Raw genomic sequence first — 26,069 nt, forward strand, 5'->3', positions numbered from 1 at the left:
AAGTTACGCGATTGTTGTTGACTGATTGCATACCCCATTTTGTTTTTGTGCATTCGAATTACATTGAATCGCACCAATATAGACCACGTTTTTGCGCAACACTCTCTTAAGGTGTCTCGCATTAGAATTAATCTTAGCAATCAGCAACTAGAGAGAATAGGAGAAGTTGAAGACGATATCCATTATTTGCGGACGATGATGTTTGATGCACTGCAGGATTGCATTTGTGTCGCGTTTTTATAGATTGCTGGCTGTTGGAAACAAATTAAAAATTTCCTCTCTCTCTCACGGTACCCTAGGCTGTAGATGTGGACACACACACACACATTTGCAATTATCCCCTTTTTGATGTTAGTGTTTGTAATATGTTGTTCAGTGTTACCCCCATCTAGCAGGATAAGACTACATTTATCGCTGTGGAATACTTGTTGCATGGATCTGTGTGCTTGTGTACATAAACTTTTAGCATATATGCCGTTTTTATATATGTATAACGTCTCATGTGTTGCTTGGTACTAGTTGTTACACAGCCACCACGCGACATTCCTCTCCCCAAAGGATCGCGCGTCGTTGCTGGCAACACGGTAAAAGGAATCTTATCGTAAATAGTACATCTTCGCCCCTGACATGCCTGGCACACGCTGCTACTCCATTCCGTAAGGTGGGTGATATACCGTTTAATCTTCTAGGTTGCGGAATGCCTGCTGCATGTCTTCGTACAGCTGATCGAAATCGGCCTTGATCTTCGGTTCGCCATCTTTTACTGGGTCCTACAATAAAAGAAGGGGAAGCATTGAGATGGGAATTCAATTTCATCCTTCTAGCGTGAATCCTACCTTGAACTTCATCGAAGACAGCTGATACAAAATGTTGCCCATCGAGTCACGAATCACGTTCCAGGTGATCTTGTTTTCGGACTGTGCAGTCGTTTCTACGGCATGGCGCGCCATATCGTAGAATCCGATCATGTTCTTCAGCATACCGACGGTCTTGTAGAACGGACAGAAACGATCGTACGCGGAGTACGAGTTCTGTTGCAGGAAATCGTCCTTCAGCAGCTTGGCAACCTCGAGCGTAATCTTATCGGTTTCAGCCAGCGAAGCCTTACCGACCAGCTGTACAATTTCGGACAGATCTTCTTCCTCCTGCAGAATTTCCTTCACCTTGGTACGCATCGGCACAAACTCGGGGAAGTTTTTGTCGTAGAAATCTTCCAAAGCGCGCATGTACTTGCTGTGCGAAAAGAAGAAAACATAATTTTAGTCTCAACTTTTGAACGCCACCGACCGCGTGTAAGTTGCTCACCTGTAAGAAATCAACCAGTTAATCGATGGGAAGTGCTTACGCTGGGCCAGCTTCTTGTCCAAACCCCAGAACACCTGCACAATACCGAGAGTGGCGGAGGTAACGGGATCGGAGAAATCACCACCGGGCGGTGATACGGCACCGACAATCGACACCGAACCCTCGCGCTCCGGATTACCAAGACACTTGACGCGACCGGCACGCTCGTAGAACGAGGCCAAACGTGCACCAAGGTAAGCGGGATAACCGGAATCGGCCGGCATCTCAGCAAGACGACCGGAAATTTCTCGCAAAGCCTCAGCCCATCGAGAGGTCGAATCGGCCATCATCGACACGTTGTAACCCATGTCACGGAAGTACTCGGACAGCGTGATACCGGTGTAGATGGAAGCTTCACGGGCAGCGACAGGCATGTTGGATGTGTTGGCTACCAGTGCGGTACGCTTCATAATCGACTCCGTCACACCATCGATCTCTACCGACAGCTCGGGGAAATCACGCAATACTTCAGACATCTCGTTACCACGCTCACCGCAACCGACGTACACGATAACGTCCGAGTTGGAGTACTTGGACAGTGACTGTGAGATGACAGTTTTGCCACAACCGAAAGCACCGGGAATGGCAGTAGTACCGCCCTGGACGCAAGGGAACAGCGAATCCAGCACACGCTGTCCAGTTAGCAGCGGATGATTGGCGGGCAACTTCTCCGTCACCGGACGCGGCTGACGCACGGGCCAAACCTGCAACATGGTGAACTTGCTGATTTCACCATCGAATTCCGTCTCAAGGATCACATCGTCGACGGTGTAGTTGCCGGAGGGGGCAATGTACTTGACGGTACCCTTGGCGCGCGGTGGCACCATCAGCTTGTGCTTGACAAGTGTGTTCTCGTGCACAATACCGTACAGATCGCCTCCGGTGATGTGGGAGCCCGCCTTCACATTCAGTGGATTGAAACTCCAGCTCTGCGTACGCGACAGGCACGGTACGTTAATACCCTTGGGAATGTAGATGGAGCTCGTCATTTCATTGATGTCTTTCAACGGACGCTGGATACCGTCAAAAATGCTGCCCATGATACCTGCAAGGAAGATGGTTGTATTGCAGTACATTCATTGTTATTTTCAACCCGAATGTTCAACTACATACCTGGACCAAGCTCCACAGACAGTGGCTTGCCGGTACGCAAGACTGGATCACCAACGGTGACACCGGACGTTTCCTCGTATACCTGGATGGTAGCCATGTCACCTTCCAGACGAATAATCTCACCGACCAGCTCATAGTATCCGACGCGGACCAGCTCGTACATAGCAGAACCTGACATACGTTCCGCCGTCACGACTTGAAAAAAAAATAGAAAATATTATTTTTTTCCGTTACATTTCAATTCAAACCAACTTAAAGCGCTATTAACTTAAACTCCTATAATTTGGATGCATACATTTTATTTCACAACATTTTGGAAACTTTGTTCAAAAGGCCTCATACAGTCCCACACCAAAACACATCACATGGCGTTAAAGTGAGCCTCCCCCATCATCTGACCGACTTCCGATGCCACAAGTAAGCAAAGTTACATAAGTATTTTAACTGGAGAACGAACTGGAATTGTCTTTTTGTACATTAAACAACCAAGCAGCTGCCATCTGCCTTCCGATTGCTGCATTTCTGTACGATTATTTTGTAAAAACATGGATAAACACAATCGCCTTCGACCACCTCACAAACAGATCACATGAACCGATTCATAACACACGCACACTACGATGGCAATGTAATCAACACAAGCACAATACCATTTCACACGTCATGTGACTAGGCGCTAGCGACCAGCGACATCTCCAAAATGACAGAGACGAGAAGAGAAGAAAATTTCTTCAGCTTCAGCATGAAAAACATGCAAATTATGCTACGATTCCTAATCCTCAACCGACAAAAAGGAAAATGTGTCTTTTACTCACCAGGACCAGATACGGCGAAAACGTAGCCGAATTTGGACTCGCGGTCCTCATCGCTGATTTTCTTCAGGTTCGACATTTTCTATCTCGTTCTCTCGTGACGGGCTGTGTCGAATTCCCTTTTTCTGCTGGCTTCCTGGGGACGGTTCTGCTGAAAAAGGGCGAAATAATCCGTATTAATGAAAGCAGGTCCAGACAGTTCCCGTTCGCTTCGGTTGCACTGAACGAAAGAAGGGTCAGCTGATCACTGAAGGCTTGGAAGGAACGTTTATCTCACAAACGCAATAAGCGCTACACCAACAAGATTCGGAACCGCCAGGTCATGTGACCTGCCGTTCGGTGCAGTTTTAATGCTAGCAAAATGTGTTTTATCGAAAGGAACTCTGGACTTATTTTACACGATTTACAGTTTTCTACTGTTTGTATAAGTAAAGATGACTGCTAGGAAGGAACCGTACACAAAAACTTCTTACAAAAACACACGGCAAATGAAAGGAGCGATAGCGAAAGTAAAGAAGTAAAAAAATCAATAAGAGCTCTTGCAATATCCACAACAAATACACACTGGTTCAGTAAGATTGGGCCAAAATCGATACTAGATCGTCTCGGTGTCTGGTTGTATCTTTTCTTCTAGCAAGACTACGAAGGGGAAAATCAATTTACAGTAATATAATCTTGAATACGAACTTTACCAGCCAACCACTTACGCAGAATTCGAGATTGGAAATGCCTGACGGATAAGAACTAAGCAAACGTTTCATCAAACGTTTACCTCAGACGATTGATATTTCTTTTTCTTTGCAGGTGCGCTCTCCCTCTCTCTTTCTGCTTTGATCACATCATCGGGAATTAAATGACGAGAAAGAAAGAGAGGGCAAAGATTAAAATGTTTGACATCCGTCTGCACAATGGGTGCTCCTCATGCGAATTACGACGGATGGTAAATGACACAACCATGATTTTTTTAATCTAACCAAAAGTCTGGAATAAGTTGCAACCAAATGTTTTAACTTTTTTATGAAATCTAGGACTAAAAATGTAAAGCGTGAAATTGTTGTACAAAATTTTGCAAAAAAAAATCTTTAAAACGGTTGACGATTTTCCAAATTTTGAAATTGCTAACAAAATTGAAACGCGAGGCAGATAGGATTGGATTGAGGATCAATGCGACGAAGACAAGGTACCTGATTGCCGTATGCTCTAACCGTAATAGAGTCCGTTTCGGAAGCAGAGCGTCAATTGACGACGATTATCTTGAGGTGGGTGGTAGGTAGGTGGTAAAAGAGTTGCTACCTTAGCACGATCATGACTTCGGACAACGACGCAAGGCTCCACAAGCTCCTGCGATCCAGAAGATTCAAGGAGCGCACGATCCGTATTCCTGTACGGGTACGAGTCCTAGTCTGTACTGACGCAGGACTCCAATGCGCTCGCCATTTTCGAACGGCGGGTGCTAATGACTATCTTTGGCGGTATGGCGAAGAGAATGAACCACGACCTAGCTAAGCTGTTTTGTTGATGCTGATATCCTGAGGGAAGTCAAAATTGCAAGGATTCGATGACCGGCACGTGATGTGGAAGCAAGATTCATACCCCTGTGGGAAATGTTGCTTCACGGTGGCCTGTTCGGCATGAGGCGTAGATGAGTACAGCTAGTTTGTTTGGTGGTTCAGGCGAAGTCCTGAACATGTCGGAAATCGGATTCAGCCGTGGTTGGAAGACTACAGCCCAAGACCAACTGCCCTGGAAACGGATTGGCGCCCTGGCCATGATTATGCTACGTACTCAGCCCTGAGCTGGCGAAGGAGAATAAGAACAACAACAAAACTGCTTTTGATAGCTTAACTTATGTATATATTCAGCTTTTTCGTAATCATGGCCATGTCGTGTATTTTAAATAAATCTTTTAAAACGTGTAGAATTATTTCGCTTCGCAACACAAGCCTTGCCTGTATTTGCAATTATGTTTGTCACTGCTTGTCAAAGTGACATCAGGTGGTAGAGTGAGAACGGGAGAAAGAGAGGAAAGAAAAATAAAAGAAGCACCAGGCGATTCAGTCGGAACGAAGCAGGTAAATTATTGTTCATTTTCTACAGATTTACGCCGGAATTTGTTAAAAAGTAGCACAGTCCAAACCGCGTTTTATCTACAGCATACCTTTAGAAACGCTGTTCTCCCGCGTTGCATTGAACTGATGCTGATTATTCATGTGTGTGACGTTTGGTTCCAGGATCGATTTTTTTTGTTGGGCGCTAATCAGTAAACTGTAGGTGCAGCAGCAGCCAGCACAGTGTATCTGTAGTTCCGGAGGTGAAGGAAAGCAGTCATAGACGACCGAAAACAATCCCTGGCCGCAGTATCTTCCCGGGAAAGGAACGCTTGCACAAAGTTTACTAAGTGCATCAAAGGACACAGCGTGTGCGAAAGAGAAGGATAGACGCCGCAGCAGCAGTAGTGAATTACTTTGACAAAATGGTAAGTGTCACCAGTGGACGGCGTTTATAAATTTTGACTATTCACGGTGCGTTCAAACATTGGCATTGCGGTGGAAATACGGGTTGCGCAAAAGATTGTACAATTAGGCTAAATGCATCGTGCATAGACAACCACAAAAAAGACGGTTATGAGAGGTTCCCTTCCAGCTTAAGGTTTCGATACTGATAAGATCGCGTAAGCGGCGAACGCATGATGGGGCAACTCGATGAACTTTGGCCGATCCGGTTCGTCACCGTTTTCTATCGCGAAGTATTATTGTATATACGCCGGCGCCATATCATCTATGTGGAGCGGTCCTCCCCTCCACCTCACCCTCCTAATTTGCACGCACACACATACATACACAACGCCGGCAACAATTCCTACTGCTTATCGAAAAAAAAGTGTCCAATCGAGAGATTAGTAATTTAAAGTTCAATGCCGTTAGTAATAGAAGCTTTCACACTTCCCCCCAGGATGTATTTATGATGATCCGGCGGAAGAAGACAACGATTTTCACCGATGCCAAAGAGACGACGCCGGTGTACGAGCTGAAGAAAATGATCGAAGGAATACTCAAAGTGCCTCCCCGCGATCAGCGACTATACAACAAAGACAACATGCTAATGGACGACGATAAAACGCTGCAGGATTGCGGGATCACGGTCGTGACGGCGAAAGCGCAATGTCCCGCCCAGCTTGGTTTAGCCATACGCGAAAACGGCGATTTTGAATCGCTCGAGCTGACGCCCTACTCGTTGCCACCCGATCTACCGGATGTGATGAAAAACCAGGACACCGCAAATGGCCAAGATCAACTCGCCTAAAGAGGCCAAAGCTAGAGATTGGGATGTGTTTATCTTTTTTTATTATTTCGTTCATTATTACTGTATCTTTCTCTCTTTTCCTTGCACACATGGCGCCTTCTAACGCCAAAGTATCCTCTTTCGCGTCATATAGCCACCCCGTCGAAAACCGATTCGAAACATGCAGCAGGAAACGCTCTTATTGTCGTTTTTAACACACATTTACGCTCACTTTAGTTACTTACACACCTTGGAGACTAAGCTCAGTGGCATCCTCCCCACACACCCGTTCGAACGCGTTCATTCTTTACAGTTAAAATCCTTTTCTATTAACTACTATTAGTATGTATTGTGTCTGTGTGTCCTCTCTTCAACGAACGAAATTTGTCGTTGGCCCACCCAGTGGCTGAGAATATTGTATTTAGCAGCTTAATAGTTTTCTCTTCTATGATCGTGGACTGTGTGGCAATTCTGGACGCCGAAGGGGTTATTTTTGTGTCCTTTCGAGCGTATCCATTATCGCTAAAAGAGAAAACAAAATATCCGTAATACACACCGTATGATGTTAACCGCTTTATGAATTTTTGAATCATTTATTGCAGCATACAGCACCACTAATTGCAGGACTCGCTAGGATGCCACTAAGCTGCCTCTACACGTATATACACATACAAAGGGATAGTATATCTTTCACCTTTTGCTTCCTTTTTTTTTTTGGGTAATTTTATTCGTATGGTTTTGAGTAATTAAATTATGGAACTGAAATGAAGGAGTTAGGGAGAAATCGATAGAACTTACTGGAAGTCAAACTTTTAATAACGTTGACTGTGTTTCTTTTTTCTATATTAATCAGAATCCGAATCACTTTCGCTATGCTCTGGCGGTGCTTCTAGATCTGCCGGTTCTTCAATGTGAAAACTGTTCGCTTCCGTTGCGTTTTGCAGTTCTTTGGCTTCAAGATGTTGTTGTAATTGGTCGCGGAAAAACTCGATGTACGTTTCCTTTAGCGCAGCTTGAGCCGGGAAGTAGTGACCTCCCGGATGGGTAACGATTTCCGGATCGAGAAACGTTTCCGATAGAGATTCAGACATATCTATGACAAAAAAAAAACATAAAGCGATAATCAGCCACGTTTTCTATCTTCATTTTGTAGGGGACCCCTCTTACCTTTCGTAATGATTTCATCCGTCTCTCCGTAAATGTGAAGCGATGGTACCTGTATTTTGTTTTCGTAGTAATTTAAATGCACTAAACTGCCCGATCGAAAGCCGGAAGCAAGCACGGCAAACTGCGGTTTCATCGTAGTCATTCCCCTAGCACTTAAATCGCACAACAAGCCAACAAAGCAGGCGCCTTGTGAAAATCCTAATAAACCATGACATCCTTCGGTTTGCCAAGTTTTCTCCACCAGTCGCAAACTTTCATCAAACCCGTACGCCGGCCCGCCCTGGTTGGTGCCCTTAAAGGTGCGGTCCTCCTTGTTGAACCACCAGCTCCGTTGGCTGGGGTCGGGATCGCTGCCAGCCTCGAGTGGTGCTGCCGTGTGGGGTGCCGAAACAAACACAAACTCTACATACTTGTTCAGGAACTTGCGAAACGATCCGAGCTTGGCTTTAAATGTATCCGCATTCTGTCGGTAACCGTGGAGCGCGAGTACCTTCAGCTTGCCATCGGCGGGTTCTGTTTCTTTGGGCATTTTTCTGGGACTGCTGTTTTTATGTACAATGCCGACTATGTTTTGATTTCCGATTCTCGTTCTCGGTTCAATCAATTGCACACCACCGGCACCGTTTTGACAGATGCATTTGATGACATTAGAAATCCCCCTAGGAACAGTCTGATTTCTCACTATAGTGGGCAGATGCCCCTAGGAACAAAATTTTGCCTCTCACTTTACTGAACAGACTTTTCTCACCATAGTGAGATGTGATATTTTACTCCTGGGGACATACCTGCACTGCGCCGTAGTGCAATCGGTGCATAATTTGTGTGCGAAATGTTACTAACGAGGTTCGGATGGACTTTCCGATGCCGAGAAACCCGGCGCTTTTTCTCTACGAAAAGTGTCCCGAAAGCGGAGGTCAAATACACTGGCACAATAAATTTACCGAAAACAAAGTTTCCGGCCCGACTGAGTGTGGAAAAGCGAACCGAGGTGGAGAATCAGCTGCGGAAGGTAGTATGATTATGTTAGCCACGGCAACAAAGTGCAAGATGCAAGAAAGGATTATGAAAGAATTTGCACTGATGGGTAGGGTTTTCCTTTTAGACTTGTTTGAGTGAGCTGTACAGCTGGAACCGAAATGATCTACCGGCAGAGAATGAATTTATTCTACACGATGGACCACCCTACGCCAATGGGGATCTACACATGGGCCATGCGGTGAACAAAATCTTGAAGGACCTTATACTGAAGCACAAAATGGTGAGCGGCACACGGGTGCATTATGTACCGGGCTGGGATTGTCACGGATTGCCGATCGAACTGAAGGCGCTGGAAGCGTTCAATCGCAAGAAGCACAAGGTGCCGGGTGAAAGTATCAAAACGGAACATGAGATTCGTACCACTGCCCGACAGTTTGCACTGGAAACGATAGCAAAACAGAAGGCGGGATTCGAATATTGGGGCGTGACGGGTGCCTGGAATGAAGACCGTGGATACTATCGTTCGTTGGATGCTTCGTACATTAGCGCACAGTTGCAATTGTTTTATGAGCTGTACCAGCGGAAGTTGATTTATCGTGATTTAAAACCCGTCTATTGGTCACCCTCGTCACAGTCAGCATTGGCGGAAGCAGAGCTAGAGTACGATGAGGCACACCAAAGTCCATCGCTTTATTTAAAGGTGGCGTTAGAAAACCGTGGATCAAGTTGTTCGGCGATTGACCAACAACAGCTGACAAGCGAACAGGTGTTTGCTGTCATATGGACTACCACTCCTTGGACTTTACCCGCCAATCAGGCCATTTGCTACAATCCCGCACTGAATTACAGTCTCGTACGATCATCATCGTCCGGTGAGTTGTTGCTCGTCGGAACAGATCTCGTAGCTTATTTAGGTGAACAGTTGGAAAGTTCGCTTGCGGTACTTCAAACCATCCCGGGTACAGCTTTAGCAGCTTTAAAATACCATCATCCCTTGCAGCGGGACAAAATATTGCCATTCCTTCCTGCATCGCACGTTAAAGCGGAGAAGGGTACCGGTCTGGTACATACGGCCCCTGCACATGGTCCGGAAGATTTTCTCGTATGCTTGGAGCGTAAAATATCCATCGAGAATCTTATCAACGAACGGGGGCTGTACAATGACCACGCACCGCCATTTTTGCGAGGAAAGTACGCACTTACCGAGGGAAACACTTTGGTGACGGAGGCGCTGAAAGATTGCGTGCTGAAATTAAGCTCCATTGTACACTCGTACCCTATCGATTGGCGTACGAAGCGCCCGGTTATGTTACGTGCCAGTGATCAGTGGTTTATCGATACGAACCGGCTTAAAGAGCGAGCTCTGGAGGAGATCCGGAAGGTTGACATCTATCCTCACACATCTTCGGAGGTGAGCAAAAAAGTAATCGAAGGACAGCTTAGTAAACGACCGTACTGGTGTATTTCGCGGCAACGTGCCTGGGGCGTTCCGATTCCGGTGCTGTATGATACAGTGACCAAGGAACCGATCGTTAGCAAAGACTTGCTCACTATCATCGAAGATCGTCTAAAGCGAGAATCTACGATAGATTTCTGGTGGACGAGTACGCTAGAAGACCTCGTACCCGCCGGACTGCTCCATCAGCTCGGCAGTCCCAACAGGCTGGAGAAAGGGAAGGACATTCTTGACATATGGTTCGATTCCGGTGTCTCGTGGTTGTCGGTGTTGGGCAACGACCGTGTCGCTGATTTATATCTCGAGGGAATAGATCAATTTACTGGCTGGTTTCAATCGTCCTTGCTTACCAGCGTGGCCGCCCGCGGAACGGCACCGTACAAAGCGATTTTCGTGCACGGATTCGCAGTTGATGAAAATGGGATGAAAATGTCGAAATCGCTTGGCAATGTTATCTGTCCCAGACAGATTGCCCAACAGTATGGTTGCGATGCCTTACGGTGGTGGGTTTGTGCACACGCGACCCAAAATACATCCATCCCTGTAAGCCACAAACTGCTCGGGACTTCGGCGGAAAATGTTCAAAAGTTGCGGGGAATTTTGAAATTCTTGCTCGGTGTTGTAGCACCGGACGGTGCGGATAATTCGCGAAGGTGCGCCAAAATACAACCGGATCGTCTACACCACATTGACCGGTATTACTTGCAGCAGCTAGAATCGTTCCATCGCACCGTATTTGCACTGTACGACTCGTACCAGCATAATAAGGCAACCGCAATCATTCTCAACTTCTGCCAAACGACACTGTCCGGGCTGTATCTGCATGTGATAAAGGATCGGTTGTACTGTGGCACTAGCGAAGAGCACAGCAATCTGAAAGCGATTCTCGATGCTACCTATCGGATAGTATCAAAAGTGTTGTGGCCAATCGTTCCATTCCTGGTGGAAGAAAGCTGGATGTATTACGGTAAAGAAAATCCTGAAAAGTATTAATTTGTTTAAAATTAATTAAAATTTTTCTTTCTATCTTACAGAGAAAGATTATTTCTATAAATCGAATCGTCAACACACACCGGATGTTTCACCGCTTGCTGACCCACGCTCGGCAACGGCTGTTGAGTGTGCCCTCGAGCTGCGCCATTCCGTTTATCAGCAGGCACAGCTAAACGTGAACACGTGGTTGCTAGAAGTGGCAATCGAATGTAACGATAGTGATCTTACACTCCTATCACTGCTCCATCCGACTAGGAATGAATCTGACCGCTCGACAGAACTCTGTGAATTGCTACAAGTTGGTGCAGTGACTCTGCTTAAAGCATCCGCAGGTGAAAATCGATTTACCGTCGCGGTGAAAAAATCGGACAAACCTCTGTGTCAGCGGTGCCGGAGATATTTAGTTTCGGAGCAGGATAAAATCTGTGAACGATGCAATATAATACTAAGTCAACGGTGAGCAAACGCAAACGTATTTTGTCGGATGCGAAAATGAAACAAATCGGCAGGTAAATTTTTGTTTAACAAATTGTTATATAGTTTTCCATTTCTTGTTTCTCTATTAAACATTTTGATTCTCTTCTTCTCTCTATCCCTCTCGCTCCTTATACTTGTCCGGCGGGAATGATTTTGTGTAAATGAATGATACGCAAAAAATCAGAGAATCCGCTATTATTGTACGATGAAAAGTTGAATTAATGTAATGTATGTACAATAATAATGTTGAGCAATACAGACAAATAGTTAGCGAATGTGGGTTGTGGTTCTCACTGATAGTATAAAGATAAATTAGACAAGAACGCACGAAAAAAGGGGTGAACAAGACTCTCAACAGTAAAAACAAATTAAAGTAAAAAAAATCTTTCAAATACTTAAATCAACACTCACCACACAAAAAAAACGGAACACGAAATTAAGATATCAACAAATAATTCTTTCACTACTTTTGTTAGGAGGATTCTTAAAATGTAGCATTTTCCGACGCTTTTACAATGAAAAGGAAATAGAGAGCGCAATGCGAAACAAATTAACTGCACCAACTCAACGTTTAAAAAAGCCATCTTAAACTTTTGGGGAGTTGTGTGGTGCGCCACAAATGAGGACAATCTGATGCACTCACAAAAAAACTTCTACGAGATGATACGAAATAACGATGCGCTACGTGTTTTTAACGAAGTAGCGATGTAACGTATTTTTAGAGCTACCCTTACCGGATGTGGCAGCGTTTGTTGTTGTGGTACTGTTACTACTACTACTACTACTAGTGGTGGAATTGTTGTGAGTACTGTTGGGGCTTGTACTGGCCGGACTGCCGATCCCGACGATCCCTCCACTGCCACCAGTCATCATGCCACCATTAGCCCTTCGCCAATTACTGAGCAGTTCCTGCTGTACATCATCCGGCAGTGCATGGAACACTTCTGGGTCTACGTTCGGAGGCAGCAGATTTGTACTTTTGCTGTGATTTTTACCACTAGCCGTATGGTCCCTTTCGGTTCCGACGCTGCTGGGAATGTCGTTGGTTGTCGGTGAAACGCCAACCTCCATTTTACTACACACGGGCTGAGTTGAGCGACTCTGGACTGGTTCGGACACAGTGGTGGCGGCCATACGCTCTCGGAAGAATGAAGACACCTTTGACGGTCCGCTTTGGGTGGAAACGTCCATTGGTAATCCGGGCGACCCGACCACCGTTGCCGGATGTTCCTGCTGATCGTACTCTTTGGAATTCAATCGAAGATCCGCTACACGCAGCTTGCTTAGCGTGGTTTCGTCCGGTTCCTGCGTCCCCGGTTCGTACCGGTACGTCGGAAACATAAGCCGGCGTGATTTTTTCGGCGAAGGTTCAGCGTCTGATTCCGAACCGGAAAGGGACGCAATCGAGCCTGCATCCGACGAACAGCAAGGTTCACAATCCATCGCGGACAGGGACGATTTGTTCGAACAGAAGCTAAGTTCGCTGAGCGAAATCGATTCGTTGCTCAGATTCGTTATCGACTGCACCTCAATGTCGGACTTTTTGATCAGAAAGTTCGCAATCGATTTGCTGCCGATGCGTCGTTCTTGAAATTTGAAAAACGAAAGCCCAAGCAGCGTAATATTGAACGGTTGGCGCAGATCAACCATCCGCTCGAATACTTTCATCACGATGGCGAGAATTTTGTCCTGGGCTCCGTCTGCCAGCAGCAGCCGCCCATTAACATGCCGAAACATGGAGGGAACTAATTTGTCCTGCTTCGATTCCCGATGTGTGGTTCGCTTCGCTAGATCGTACTTGCGAACGGTAACCTTAATAGCGATCGGTACTCGTCCATCTTCCGCGATGTTTTTTACCAGCCGCACGAGCAAATGACGAAACTTTTCTTCCGCATCCGCCCGTACCGAGATGGACGGACAGGAATCTTCTAGCCCGACGGATTTAGGTTTGCCCGTCTGCTTAACGGCGCTATCGTCACGACCAAACGCGAGTTGCTTCAACCGGACGGCCTGCTCGTAGCCTAGATGCTTCGTGAGCCTGTCCAGCTCGATATACTGCAGATCAGTGACGGTGCTTATACCACAACAGTCGGCCAACGTTTGGGCCGTTTTTTCCCCTATTCCGGTAAGACTACGCACCGAACCGAGTGATGCGACAAACGTGCTCCCGTGCGAGGGAAGTAATACCGTTTGCTTGTTCTGCTTGTTCACTGCACCGACCAGCTTTGCCAGTAGCTTGTTATGTGCAATGCCAGCACAGCAGCGAAGTCCAAGCTCTTTAAATATGCTGTCTCGTACCTCCTTCGCTAGGTGCGTTGCCAAAATCAGTCTTCGATCACAACCGCAGGTACAACAATGCCGGAAAAGGTCTCGATCCGTTTCGGATACCGTCCTATCCGGTGGTGGATGGATCAATCCCTCGACGCTGTTCAATTGCCCAAGGTCACCAGTAGCTTCCAGCTGTTCCAGCCGCTCCGCGATCAGTTCCGTCACATCCAGATAGTTCTCATCCAGTCCGAGCTTTTCGACGTGCGGTGTAAACCTATGCATAATTTCATTTATCCGCACCGACATCTCTTTGTACTTGGTAATGTCTTCGCCATTGATAAGCACTAGCTCGGGACAGATGGCCAACGCTTCCTTCACCGGTTGCAGCTTCTTGATGCCATGCTGGCGCGCGATGTAGTTCGACGTTACTACACAAAACCGTTGCTTTACCGCAAACGGTTTATCCTTGAGGGCGGGATTCAGGACCTCCTCTACTTGAGCGTAAAAATAGTCCATATCAATGTGTATGATAACACGCGGATGTACCTGCTCTTCGTCGTCCGCTTCCTTCGGCGGTCCATCCATAATGATGCCCAGCCGCTGCGTACGGACGCTCTCTATCGTGCTACGGATACGATTCTACTCCACCGGTTACTTCCTGTACTGTGCTTTTCCCTTTTCCGGACGCCAGGATCAATGGTCGTGGTCGTGATGGTGGCCGTACGACGGCAATGGTTTTGAGCGTCAGCAACAGCAGCCATAGGCAGGAACGGACACACGGGGTACAACGACCGCGTTCCCGATCGATGGAGATGGTCGCAAGCTGAAGGTGAAGGGATGTTTGTTGTATGCAGAGAGCCACAAGATTTTTAGCACAGTAATCTACAGGACATGGCTTCTGTTGTCCCGAATTAATTGGAGCCAGAAACGGGGACACATCTTTGAGTTCGTTTCACTAGGACTAACATTTGTTTACGATTCACACATATCACGGTTTGAGAGTTCTTCCTCGCGTGCTTGTTTTTTGCTGTTTGTTTCGGGGGAAAGTTAAGCACAAAGCGGCTGACAAGCTGGTAACTTTCTTTTTGCTATTTTGTCAACGAACCAAACACACAGAAACAGATTCTTGATATACACACCAATAACATCGACTTTCTATAAGCCCGTCGTTCTCCGTCGCGACGAAATGCGACAGCGACGAAATGGGCGAGTTTCTGGCTTCAGGAGATCACTGCTAAAACTCTTTGCACATAATTATTTCGGCAAATGCAACCAGTGTAAACAATCCGGATACTGGTGAGCAGCTGTTTTTTTTTTATCGTGATTGAACGATGACGATGACCGACTTCATTATATGCGTAAAACGTTTCACTAAACATTTGGTTGCAGACGATATGGCTTTCTCATTCGTACTGGTATTGTTTTCTCGTACTTTCTAGCCATTTTACGTCTGATTGACATTTCGGGTGGCGCGTGTGTGTGTTTGTATATCTTTCTCTCTTCTCAAGAAACGGTGTTCATCATCTGGCCATTGTTTTGTTTTTATAGTGTAAAATTACCTCATTTACCATTTGGAATGAGGCATTGTTAATTAATTGTCGTCCCGCTACAATACATAGTGAAATTCTGGTCTGATGCTTCTGTACATTGATGAACTAAACAGGGTAGAATAGAAAATTACTTTGACCCAATGTGCGTTCGTTGCATTCAACCTGCGTTTACAACATGGTAAGTGAGTACTGCAACCACAACCTTTTGTCAAAAATTTCGAATAAATTTGTCATTGGCAATGAATTTTATTTTTATTAAGCACAAAATAATATATTAAAAATAATATAAACACGGTAATTGATAAATAATGCGTGTTTTTGGCCCCAAAAACAAATTTTCCGAATGAACCGGTACATTCCACATATCTTTTTCACAGGGCCAAAACATGACTGCCAACATTAGCGTACACAATTGAACTTTAACGAAGAAGAAGCGAAGCAGTGTGAAGAAAGAAGATTGGGAGAAAACGAGTACGGACCGTCCGGTTAGAGTGAATATTTCATTTTATCCGCCTGTACCGCAAAACAGGGCTGTGTGTGCTTTTTTGGGCCACAGCAAAGTGAAGTTAAGCCGCCGACGAAGTACATTAACAACAGCGTACGGTATACGCTTATCTCTCGCAACTCCAGGCTTTGGAGCTGCATCGAAATACTTTGGCGGTGGTGGTACGTGTTTGTTCCTTTGGGTGGAAAAAGAAAGGGGCAGATGGTGGTGGTGGTGGTGGTTGGTCAGTATAGTAGCTGCTGCAGCTGAACCGGGCGACAGCCTTCTAGCCGCCGTTAGGTTCGCAGACAGAGTTAAGAATATACAAATCCTTTCGAAAATGGAATGATTTGTACTTTCTTTGCAATTACAAAATACGGTGCGGTTTGTGTGATAATAATCCGCTTGCCGAGCGAACGATACAGATATGATTTGAGGTGAAAATAGGGAGCATTCAGGGCTTTGTGTGCTCAACAGAGTGTGCGATGGTGTTTGTTGGTAGTGGTAGTGTTATGTTGTTTGAGCGAGAGCCCCGCGCTGAAGAGTGCGGTGCAGATTGGATGTTTGAAGGTAAAAGCTTTGCGCCGTTGTGTGCGTGAGAGTTCAAAGAAAAAGCAGTGGACACAGAAAGTGGTGGAAAGAATGGCGAAAGTGGCATATACAACACGGCTCAATATGCATGTGTGAGATTTCGATGGATGAGGTGACAATCGCGGTTTGATACAGATTTGAATGGCGTTAAAGATATCTTTTATGTGTGTGTATATTTTTTTAAAAATTATTTAAGATTTTCTTATCGTTTTAGGGATGTTAAAGAAAGTAAAGTCTGGTACAAAGTTTTCCGCAACCGAATAGTTGCCGGTGATAAAACGTGAAAATCTGGATGCATCTGCGAATCGGTCGTGAATTCTTGTAAGGAGACACGGTAGTGTTTCCGCTGTTGGTGCGTGTGTGTGTGTGTTTGTGCTCATGTAGTGAATGATAATAAGCGAACAGTCATTCGGAGAAACCGGGGAACAGTGAGTACTGGCTTGCCAAAAGGATATTCTTCCGCGGGCCCCCCAGCTCAAACAACGCACAGCTCTGTCAAAAAGTGACCGGCAAAAAGCTAACGTAAATTAAGAAGAAAATCGGAAGTAAACGCAGTGCGGCCTCGGTGTTCGAGAAAAGAACCCAAAAGTACCCAAAAGAGACAACACCAAGGATAAGAAGTTCCACTTTTAGGTCCTCTCACAACGCTCTCCTCTCGACTGATTTAGTGTAGAAGCATCGCAGCATTCAGCGAAATTGGCCAAATACCGTAGCTACAAAGTACGCGCGCTTGCTCGAATGCACGTCAAACATATGCGCTTGTGTGTATTTGTGTATGTGCGTGCATAAGTGCGTGGAAGGAGCACAAACGAAGTGTGTAGGATTTTGCGTGTATGGTGGTAGTCGTCGTCGTCGTTCAGCTGCACACTATTACGATAAAACTTCACTGAAGTCAGGCTGGAATCCGGTGTCCGGAGATTTAAAAGCAAAAAACCTTAAACTTCTCGTAAAACAAGAAAAATCCTCCCCAGGAACATCCGGGGGAAAAAAAAAAACTGTGAACAAGTAGATTCACAGAGTTGGCTTTTGAGCAGAGAGATCTAAGTTGGCTGTGTTGACGGTGCATAGAAACCTAGCAAAATGACAGACGATACGTATCCCAAGACACTGTACGTGGGCAGCCTCGACACATCAGTAACGGAGGAGCTGCTATGCACACTGTTCAGTCAGATGGGCACAGTGAAGAGTTGCAAAATTATACGCGAAGGTACGATTGATCCATTCGCTTTTATCGAGTACGATAATCATCAGTCGGCCCAGACGGCACTTTCGGCCATGAACAAGCGCATGTTTCTGAAGAAGGAAATCCGGGTGAACTGGGCAACGAGCGCGGGAAATCAGCCGAAAACGGACACGAGCCAACACCATCACATTTTCGTCGGCGATCTCAGCCCAGAAATTGACACAGAAACGCTGCGGGAAGCGTTCGCGCCATTTGGCGAAATCTCCAACTGTCGCATAGTGCGTGATCCCCAAACGCTCAAATCCAGGGGGTACGCGTTCGTATCGTTTGTGAAGAAGGCCGAGGCAGAAAATGCGATCACTATAATGAACGGTCAATGGCTTGGATCGAGGTCGATCCGAACGAACTGGTCGACACGGAAGCCGCCAGCACCTAGAGAGAACTCTAAAGGTAAGCCAGAGGATTTGTGGTAGACATAAAACTTGTACGGTACGGGCGAATCTTATTAACGTCTGTTTATGTTCTGTTTATCTTTTCTTCAACGTTCATCCAGGAATTAAAACGGGCAAAACACCCGGTTTTGAGGAAATCTACAACAACACCAGCCCAACCAACACGACTGTCTATTTTGGCGGGTTTCCGCCAAATGCAATAACTGACGAGCTGATACAGAAACTTTTCGCACAGTTTGGGCACATCAACGACACGCGAGTGTTCAAAGACAAGGGCTACGCGTTTATCCGGTTTGCGAGCAAAGAATCGGCCGCTCGCGCCATTGAAGGTATACACAACAGCGAGGTTCAGGGACATCCGGTCAAGTGTTACTGGGGCAAGGAGAATGGAGGGGACGTGAACAGTAACGGCATGAACGCATCCGCGATTGCAGCGGCTGCCGCCTCCGGTATGATCGGCATGAGCATGAATGGCATCGTCAGCCCTCTGCAGCCTATGCAGCCGAATGCGGCGGCTGCTGCTGCTGCTGCGGCTGCCGCCGTCGCTCAGCAGCACAGTGCCAATCCACAGCTTACGCAGGCCACGGCGGCGGCGGCTGCAGCCGGTGCCCAGTATCCTTACTCGGCCGCAGCCTACGGTCAAATGGCGTACTGGTTTCCGGTAAGTAGAAGTCGGTGCATAAGATATCATTCAACTTGTTGCTTACATTTCACTGCTTGGTTGCCATTTTAGGGAGGATACCCACAGATACAGACACAGTACATGCAGCAAGGGTATTACACTTACCCGACCGCCTATGCTCCAGCAGCTCCACAGCAAACTGGTACAGCAGGTTTGTAAATAATGCGTAACAATGTTTTGAGTGTGTCTAGTAAGCCATTGTATGATCGACACGTGAGCTAGTAAATCGTTAAACTAACAAGCAAAATTTAGTTTTCAACGTGCGCGGTCCGGGGGCCGAGGCCTACTATTACTCCGGTCTTCAATCGGCTGGAATGGGTATCGAAATCCATCCATACTCCATACCGTCCATACCGTAATGTGTATACTGTCCTTCGTAGCATTTCGGTTACGTGGTAATAAGTCTAGCAAGTAGTATTGGAAACTCCGGAGTGGATTCATGAATACACTTCGACTCAGACGTATAAAAATTGGATGCCACTCCGGAAAAAAAATCCCGAGTGGAGCAACAGAAGGTTGCTCCGGAGTCAATTTCTTTTGGGATTTTTCTTTGGAATCAGAGCCGAAATTCAAATAGCTTTCCTTACCCAACCCTCCCCCCCCTCCCCCCCCCCCCCCCCCTTAGTAAAGTTTCGGAGTCGAAGCTCCTTCGGAATCCGAATGCACGATATTTGAGAATTTACCCATCACTACTTGCAAGCCATTACACGGCCAGCCTGAACTTAAAGTTTGTTAAGACAAAAAAGCAGTTCGCAACAATAGAGATAAAACAAAAAATGAATATAACAAACAATTGTCCATCTGTATAGCATGTGCACGCGCAGTATTCTAGCAATAACGCGAAATTTAATGCTAAGTTTTCTTTACTTCCGTAGGCTACCGTATGATGCAACCAAACATGGCGGCTGGCTGGGGCATGCAAACCGTCCCGACGGTAGCAACGAATGGTGCGGCGGCGGCAGCAGCAGCAGCAGCGGCTGCAGCATCCTCACAGCAACCCGTGATGTATGCACCGTTGCCGCAGTTCCAAACGCAATGAGAACTATTGAAAAATTACACCACCAGCAACGACATCAGCACCGGCATAAAACCAAGCGCTCACAATTCCAAGAACCACGCTAGTAGTATCAGTAATATGAAAAAGTTTAACAACAGCCTCCTAAACCTAGTTTCACCGCCGCCGTCAGCAATGGCCGGCAATAGCAAAACCAACTTTTGCTTGCTGCCCAACCTGCCCGTTCCTTCCGTTGCATCAGGATCTTTGTTACCTTCGAACGCAATCGACAGTCTGTCCGTATCGTCTGCTGCCGGTACCAACAATAGTGTGGGATCCCTACTGCTCGGCAATAATAGTTCCACTAAAAACAGCTCGACTGTTGCGGCAATGGTTGCCGCTTTTAATAATAAAGGCATCCAACGACAGCCTTCAGCAACGGTGGTTTCGTCCTCCCAGCTAATGGTGGCTCACTCGAACGGAGTAAACGATGGAGGCGGTGGAAGCACTCTGCTTTTAGGTGGCACCCATCATCGTCATCAACGTCTTCCACTCAATCCGTCGACGTACACGGCGCAACAGTCCTCTGCACACCAAATGACGACGGCAAATGCGATAGCGGTGGCTATCGCAGCAGCGGCCGCAGCAACCGCAGCCCAACAACAGCAGCGCCCATATCGTCATTCCCAACACTATCAGACACCGGCGGCGACAGCATTCCTGCCAATGAACGCCTTTAGGACGAAAAAAGCACTATCAAGCAAAACGCAAACAAACGTCGTTGAGAGCATAGTTCCATCCACTACTACGTCGTCGGGCGTGCGAAATTGTACGGTGACGACCGTTGAAGCCTGCGCCACGAGCAGCATTCCATCAGTTTTAGTTTCTTCCAGCGATGGCGGAACGGATACGACCGTGTGCACGTTAGCTGCTACCGTTGGGGCGACAAGTGCGATCGCAACGCTAGCCTCGCCGGTACCCTCGGTAATGTTACTATCGACGTCGTCCACCGGTAGTAGTACTAGTAGTAGTGTTAGTAGTCTTAATAGTAATAGCCATAACGATACCATTGGTATGGTTAATCTTCCCCATCGGGCTACTGCCGATGGTCTGTCTCCGTCCTCATCATCGTCGAAGGCCAGTGGTGGTAGTGGTGGTGGTGATTTTATTTCGCCAATGTCAACCGTGTTGATGCCGATGATAACAAAAATACAAAGCAATGAACCTTATATCAGCAACAGTGGAGATAGCGAGGGAGTTCTTCCACACTCTAGCTTTACTAGAAATGCTGGTTTGTCAGCAACAGGGACAGGAGCAGATCAAAGCACGGCAATAGTAACATCCGCGTTCGTTGAGGATGGTATTCCGCCCTCCATTCCACAACTGGGGGAATACCAGATCCCAGACGACTGTACAAATAACAATGACCAAGGCGTCATTACCGCGAGACTTGAAAGCGGTCGACCTTTGCAAAAGCACAAGCTAATTTTGAATGATGACGATCACGACCCATCAGCGATGGCTAGGCCTGCAAAAGTTCGTTTGATGGAGCATCAGGCGACGACGGATTTGGATTACAGTGCAAGTACAGATCAACAGGACGATGTTGCGTGCAACCACAGCAGCTCATTTACAACTAATGGTGCAAGTGAAGGGCAAAGTCTCGAAGCCGAAGACTCGCCTACAGCAGAAAGGTGCAACAAAAATATTCAAATGTAAAATCAATCACAGCTTTTGGATAAGTTTTTCAACTCCCAGCGCATTGTGACTTTGTCTTACACTGCAGAATACTTTTTACGAGTGATTTGTAAACTCTAGTAGTAGTACGGATCATTAACGTAAGACACACACACACAAACACACACACCCTATGTTTAATATTGTCACCTTTGATCCATCGATGCTTGATCGTCTTTCCATCTACCGGTGTGAACTACAGTCGGTATCGGGTTGCACATTTGCATTCGATTAAAATTTTTGTTTTAAAACACTGCTCTCAGTGAGCAAAAATGACAACGATGTTCCTCTAAACCAGATAGCCGCAAAACATTGAATGAAAACCAGTTACTAGAAGACCGGAAAGACAGAGATGGAAAACTAAGAACACAAAGGATTGCGTTTCATTGCTTTTTGTGTTGCACTTTCAAATTCACAGACACCACCAACCAGAAAAAAAGGTAACAAAGGCGCGGTTGTTTTCGGGTAACCCATCTGCTGCACTAGAAAAAAGGGTAACAAAATCCCCCTTTTTTTAAATTGCATTATTTGGCAGCAACACACGCGCACCCGCCCAGTTTGATGAAGGTTGTGTTCTATGCAGTGTGCCGCCGTGTTGGTATGCAAAAGGGGAACTCTAGTACGTGTTGCTATTACCGACTGCGAAAGGATGCTTGAATGGGTTGCAAATATATAGAAGACAAGGAGGATCATTTTATCCGCTCTTATCTTCTTTTATGCGCGAGCTGGTTTTGGTAAAGCAATTCCAAAAAAGAGCGAAGCAATGAACAGAACCACCACTGCTACCACTTGCATTTTCTCTTCCTAGGCCGACGAATTTATGGTTGCATAGGGAAACGTACGTAGTAAAATGACGATGCTAATGCTGCTGGGTGCTTTACAAGCCAAGAAAATCCAAAAGTAAAGAGGTTCGAGATAACGTGCTTTGCTACTGCAACACATCAGGAGACCTGTACTGCTATAAAGAAGTTTGGCAAATGACGAATGTTTTTTTTTTTTTTGTGCAGAGAACGAAGGCTGGCGGTGATATATTTATTATACCAATTAAACGCACAACACACACAACAACTACGAAAAATACCTCTTTCACTAGCGAAGAGAATCTAGGACGATGGTTAGAGAAAATTTGGATATGGAATAGACAAGAACAGAAAAAAAACAGACAAAAACGACAAAAAAAAGGTCACCACGTGGATGAAAAATCGATGTGGCACGCGCGCGTGGGGATGTGAAAAACTACTATTGTGTTGTAAGTTTGTGTGCCGCGCGGTCACATGTAAGTTATTAGCTAAATAACAGTAAATAAGTAAGACACAACCCACGCGAGAACAATAGAGATTCTTTGGACGAATATCCTGGTTGGATTGGACAACTAGGTTTTTGAATTGATTCAATAATGAATGCTTGCAGGCGGCGGCATAGAAAGAGCGAGGCCATTGCGCACACGATAGGTTAAATAAAACGGATACGTACGAGGGAAACAGATATTGGAGGGTTTTCTGGACTGGGCGGCGATGCCTCCGTAACCCAGCGCAGAATATGCATCTCAGGAAACGAAAGGAAAGGAGTGGTTCGGTACCATTCGCTTTGCATATTATGTTGACAGATTTTTAAACTCTGTGTTGCGTTTCGACAAAAAAAAAAACAGGTTGTTGATGAGAAAGTGTGTCAGGAAAAGAAGTTCCCAAAATCTTCCATTTAGCGGGGTTGGGATAATGGGGGAATTTGAAACGTAAAAAGAAAGGGAGGGCGAGAGGTCCTTTGGGTGTGTTTGCGTGCGTGTGTGTGTGAATTTAATAATAAAAAAGCAACACAAAGAAATAAAGAGAGAAGAAAAGCAGCAGCAGTGGCCAAATCACTCCAGTGTACAAGATTATATTCTACGTTTTTTGTTGTTGTTGCTTGTTTAGTAGTAGGGCCTACACAACAGGGAATGCGTTTTACGGAAGGGAACGGAAATTGTGACTTGTAATAATTGTGAAATGTTTTTTTTTTCCTTTTGAACCGATTTTGTTCTCCTTCTATAACGCAACCCGTTTTCTGTTCTCTTAAGTGTTTGTAGACGTGGTAGGCGACTTCTCTCGACTGAAAGGCTCGTGTGCTGTGTAGGGCCTGCAGGCTAAATAATAAACTCTGCCTCCTAACTGGTAACGCTGGTGGCAATGTTACAAAACCGGGACAAAACGGAATGTATGTGTGGGTGTGTGAACCATCCAGTTTGATGAGAAATCCGTTACACGATACACGAGAAGACACAACAACATCATCGAATGGTGGTCGCGAGATCTGGATTAGATCAGCCAAGGAAACGTGCTACTGCGGGACTGCAATTGGGGTTGGATGACCGTAGTAAAGGCGGGAAGGGGGGGGGGGGGGGGGGGAGCAGGCAAGAGATAGTAGTTCTTTAAGAAAACTAGCCGTTAAGCTCTGTCCTAGTGAGTAAGTTACTATACTATCACAAAACATAACTAAAAGAGTTAAAAGGCGGGTGAAAAGATGGAATGAATGCTCCAACAATTGGGATGAAAGAGTGTGAGAAGAGGGTTTGGTAGTGAAAGTGAGAAAAGGAGAAGGAAGCCAATTATTTAAGAATTACTATTTTCGGTAATGAACTAGATATAAAACTTCTTATGTATGTAAGAGAGTATGTGGGAACTGCGCAAACATGAGCATTATAAGGAGCAGCTCTCCGTCATCCTCTGCATCAACTAGAAAGCAACGAGATTGAGCAAATGAGTGAATTAATATTAAAAAAAAAAAAAGAGCGAAAAGGAGAGAAAACAAACTTTAGTGTAAACGTACTCTTTAAGTGGTAAACTATTTGAAAATTAAGCATAGCGAAGCATGAGATCCGAAAAGGACAAAAAGACATACAAGAAAGATGCAGAAAAGAGGTGTGTAAAGGAGTGCAAAAAAAAGGGTAAGGGAAATGGGACAGGTACAACGAAAGTAGCAACACAAAAATGAAAAACTGTTACCGACTCTCAGCCTGTATACCTGTAATGTATGCACCCGGGTGGGAAAGGGAAGGACAAACACAGCAAGACAGGATTAAAAAAGGATAGAAATAGGATAAAAATGCAAGTAGGTTAAGATGCGCGAGTATATAGTGTACGGTAAGATTGGGAAAAGGTTTGCGCAAATGAGAGAACTGTGTGATATACAAAACAAAATTGGAAACTTAAACAAAACAAAGTTAAAAAAAAAACGAAAAACTACAACACAAAAAAATAACAAAAAAATGGAAGAAAAGGCGTGGTAAGAAAGAAGAAAAAAAACACGATGGTTGGATAATGACGACGAATCAATTATTATAGTTATTTTAAAAATGAAATAAGAAAAGGAAAATAGTAAACGATGTAAAAGGGAAGGAAAGAAGTAATAAACGTGTGTGTGTGTGAGTGAAGTGAGAGGTAAGGAGAGCTGAATGATGAATGAAATGGATAAAAAAAACAAAAATAAAACATTGGAATGTTTTTTGTTACGAAAGAAACGCGCATTAACATTGGTTAGGATCCCAAGGAGATTTGTTTGGATTTATACACCACAGATACTCACTGCACTTGCTCTGCTGAAGCGCTCCTTCTCTTCCGGTCCTGACGGTATTCCCTCCTCAGTGCTGATCGTATTTACTAGGTCGGTTAATTTTGGAGCATGTCCTTCGCTCTGGAGAGCAGGCCTAGATGATACCGAACTTCAAGAGAAGAGTCAGTTCATCTCGAATGTTGCTCGTTTGCTGGTAAACAGGTCATGCCATTTATACCGACTCCAAGGTAGTGTTCGACTGCTTATCCCACAAACTGCTCTTGGCCAAGCTCGAATGAATGGGGCTCAGTGGAACCTAGCTTTTCTGGCTCTTTTCCTTCCCGAAGGGCAAGGGCTGAGAGGGTTCTCTCATAGCCGTTCATTGGCAAGTCTGGTGTTCCTCAGGGTGGCGTCTTGAGTCCTTTACTGTTCTCCCTTTTCTTCTCGGACTGCATCAAATGTTTCCCATCGAACGGATGTCTACTGTACGCTGACGATATAAAGTTTTGCTGTACCTTTTTCTTCGTCTTGAGACTTCCACTCCCTCCAATGCTTCGATGATGCTTTTGCCGGTTGATGTATCTTCAAAAGGCTAATCATATATGTAAGTTAGTAAGTTTAAGTAATAAGTAGAGTGTCCCTCACATAAGATCTTGCTGTACCTTTCGTTTAATGATCATATCAACTATGTTGTTGTGATTATATCAACTCGTATGGCGTCTGAAATACGAGACCTATTATGTCTAAAGGCGCTTTACTGCTGATGAGGTTGGCTCCACCATGGGCGGCAGCGTAATCTGGATACCAGAGTGAGGTCTCTGCTGGTTGCTGGCTTCCTCTCGACGCTCTCTAATACCTCCAAGGATACACCATCCCCCGGTGCTCTCATATTCAATTTAATGCATTTGTTTCGTTTTCCATTAATAGAATTAACAAAAATTCTTAAAAGCTAATCTTAACTTAAAAAGGTAAAAAGGGAAA

General features: G+C 45.5%; 8 protein-coding genes across 14 annotated transcripts in view; 4 read left to right on the top strand and 4 right to left on the bottom strand.

Moving 5' to 3' along the window:
• The window catches only part of LOC126559451 (elongin-B), a 37,214-nt gene extending 30,627 nt beyond the window's left edge, over positions 1 to 6,587 (top strand). The window contains exons 2-3 of the mRNA XM_050215613.1: positions 5,698 to 5,745; positions 6,222 to 6,587. Coding sequence (XP_050071570.1) covers positions 5,743 to 5,745; positions 6,222 to 6,572 — 354 coding nt within the window. The 5' untranslated portion in view covers positions 5,698 to 5,742 and the 3' untranslated portion in view covers positions 6,573 to 6,587. The remainder of the gene's footprint in view (positions 1 to 5,697; positions 5,746 to 6,221) is intronic.
• The window catches only part of LOC126557475 (dihydropyrimidinase), a 445,624-nt gene that overhangs the window by 419,157 nt on the left and 398 nt on the right, over positions 1 to 26,069 (bottom strand). The window lies entirely within an intron of this gene.
• The window catches only part of LOC126557017 (ankyrin repeat domain-containing protein 27-like), a 74,059-nt gene that overhangs the window by 4,194 nt on the left and 43,796 nt on the right, over positions 1 to 26,069 (top strand). The window lies entirely within an intron of this gene.
• LOC126557440 (V-type proton ATPase catalytic subunit A) lies at positions 408 to 4,068 on the bottom strand. 6 transcript variants are annotated; one of them, XM_050213218.1, is made up of 6 exons: positions 3,977 to 4,068; positions 3,273 to 3,417; positions 2,458 to 2,652; positions 1,306 to 2,389; positions 837 to 1,233; positions 408 to 770 (listed from the first exon to the last, which is right to left on the bottom strand). In XM_050213218.1, exons 2-6 carry the CDS (start codon positions 3,346 to 3,348, stop codon positions 678 to 680), a joined length of 1,845 nt encoding a protein of 614 aa, XP_050069175.1. In that variant the 5' UTR covers positions 3,349 to 3,417; positions 3,977 to 4,068; the 3' UTR covers positions 408 to 677. The 6 variants fall into 6 exon arrangements, with proteins under 6 accessions (XP_050069175.1, XP_050069173.1, XP_050069172.1 ...); XM_050213216.1 differs by having other exon boundaries at positions 3,273 to 3,420; XM_050213215.1 differs by having other exon boundaries at positions 3,273 to 3,420; positions 3,957 to 4,060.
• LOC126558834 (esterase AGAP003155) lies at positions 7,388 to 8,247 on the bottom strand. Its single transcript, XM_050214909.1, has 2 exons — positions 7,719 to 8,247; positions 7,388 to 7,644 (listed from the first exon to the last, which is right to left on the bottom strand). Exons 1-2 carry the CDS (start codon positions 8,245 to 8,247, stop codon positions 7,397 to 7,399), a joined length of 777 nt encoding a protein of 258 aa, XP_050070866.1. The 3' UTR covers positions 7,388 to 7,396.
• Positions 8,548 to 11,605, top strand: LOC126556964 (isoleucine--tRNA ligase, mitochondrial). Its single transcript, XM_050212546.1, has 3 exons — positions 8,548 to 8,727; positions 8,821 to 11,119; positions 11,187 to 11,605. The coding sequence occupies exons 1-3, from the start codon at positions 8,548 to 8,550 to the stop codon at positions 11,603 to 11,605; spliced, it is 2,898 nt and encodes a 965-aa protein (XP_050068503.1).
• Positions 12,304 to 14,475, bottom strand: LOC126557233 (DNA polymerase iota). Its single transcript, XM_050212938.1, has one exon. It carries the CDS (start codon positions 14,473 to 14,475, stop codon positions 12,304 to 12,306), a length of 2,172 nt encoding a protein of 723 aa, XP_050068895.1.
• Positions 17,552 to 20,490, top strand: LOC126557954 (nucleolysin TIAR). Its single transcript, XM_050213883.1, has 4 exons — positions 17,552 to 18,148; positions 18,252 to 18,811; positions 18,884 to 18,983; positions 19,708 to 20,490. The coding sequence occupies exons 1-4, from the start codon at positions 17,596 to 17,598 to the stop codon at positions 19,869 to 19,871; spliced, it is 1,377 nt and encodes a 458-aa protein (XP_050069840.1). The 5' UTR covers positions 17,552 to 17,595; the 3' UTR covers positions 19,872 to 20,490.

The sequence above is a fragment of the Anopheles maculipalpis genome, chromosome 2RL (assembly GCF_943734695.1).
Source record: "Anopheles maculipalpis chromosome 2RL, idAnoMacuDA_375_x, whole genome shotgun sequence".
NCBI classification, from domain to species: Eukaryota; Metazoa; Arthropoda; class Insecta; order Diptera; family Culicidae; genus Anopheles; species Anopheles maculipalpis.

Excerpts from the sequence above, each read along its gene's own strand:
- LOC126557440 (XM_050213218.1), bottom strand. The coding sequence starts at position 3,348 with ATGTCGAACCTGAAGAAAATCAGCGATGAGGACCGCGAGTCCAAATTC. Across the intron at positions 2,653-3,272 it reads TTTCGCCGTATCTGGTCCTG|TCGTGACGGCGGAACGTATG; the intron begins GTGAGTAAAAGA and ends TTTTTTTTCAAG. Across the intron at positions 1,234-1,305 it reads AACTGGTTGATTTCTTACAG|CAAGTACATGCGCGCTTTGG; the intron begins GTGAGCAACTTA and ends CTTTTCGCACAG.
- LOC126558834 (XM_050214909.1), bottom strand. The coding sequence starts at position 8,247 with ATGCCCAAAGAAACAGAACCCGCCGATGGCAAGCTGAAGGTACTCGCG. Across the intron at positions 7,645-7,718 it reads GGATGAAATCATTACGAAAG|ATATGTCTGAATCTCTATCG; the intron begins GTAAGAGGGGTC and ends TTTTTGTCATAG.
- LOC126556964 (XM_050212546.1), top strand. The coding sequence starts at position 8,548 with ATGTTACTAACGAGGTTCGGATGGACTTTCCGATGCCGAGAAACCCGG. Across the intron at positions 8,728-8,820 it reads TGGAGAATCAGCTGCGGAAG|ACTTGTTTGAGTGAGCTGTA; the intron begins GTAGTATGATTA and ends TTTTCCTTTTAG. Across the intron at positions 11,120-11,186 it reads AGAAAGCTGGATGTATTACG|AGAAAGATTATTTCTATAAA; the intron begins GTAAAGAAAATC and ends TCTATCTTACAG.
- LOC126557233 (XM_050212938.1), bottom strand. The coding sequence starts at position 14,475 with ATGGATGGACCGCCGAAGGAAGCGGACGACGAAGAGCAGGTACATCCG.
- LOC126557954 (XM_050213883.1), top strand. The coding sequence starts at position 17,596 with ATGACAGACGATACGTATCCCAAGACACTGTACGTGGGCAGCCTCGAC. Across the intron at positions 18,149-18,251 it reads ACCTAGAGAGAACTCTAAAG|GAATTAAAACGGGCAAAACA; the intron begins GTAAGCCAGAGG and ends ACGTTCATCCAG. Across the intron at positions 18,812-18,883 it reads AAATGGCGTACTGGTTTCCG|GGAGGATACCCACAGATACA; the intron begins GTAAGTAGAAGT and ends TTGCCATTTTAG.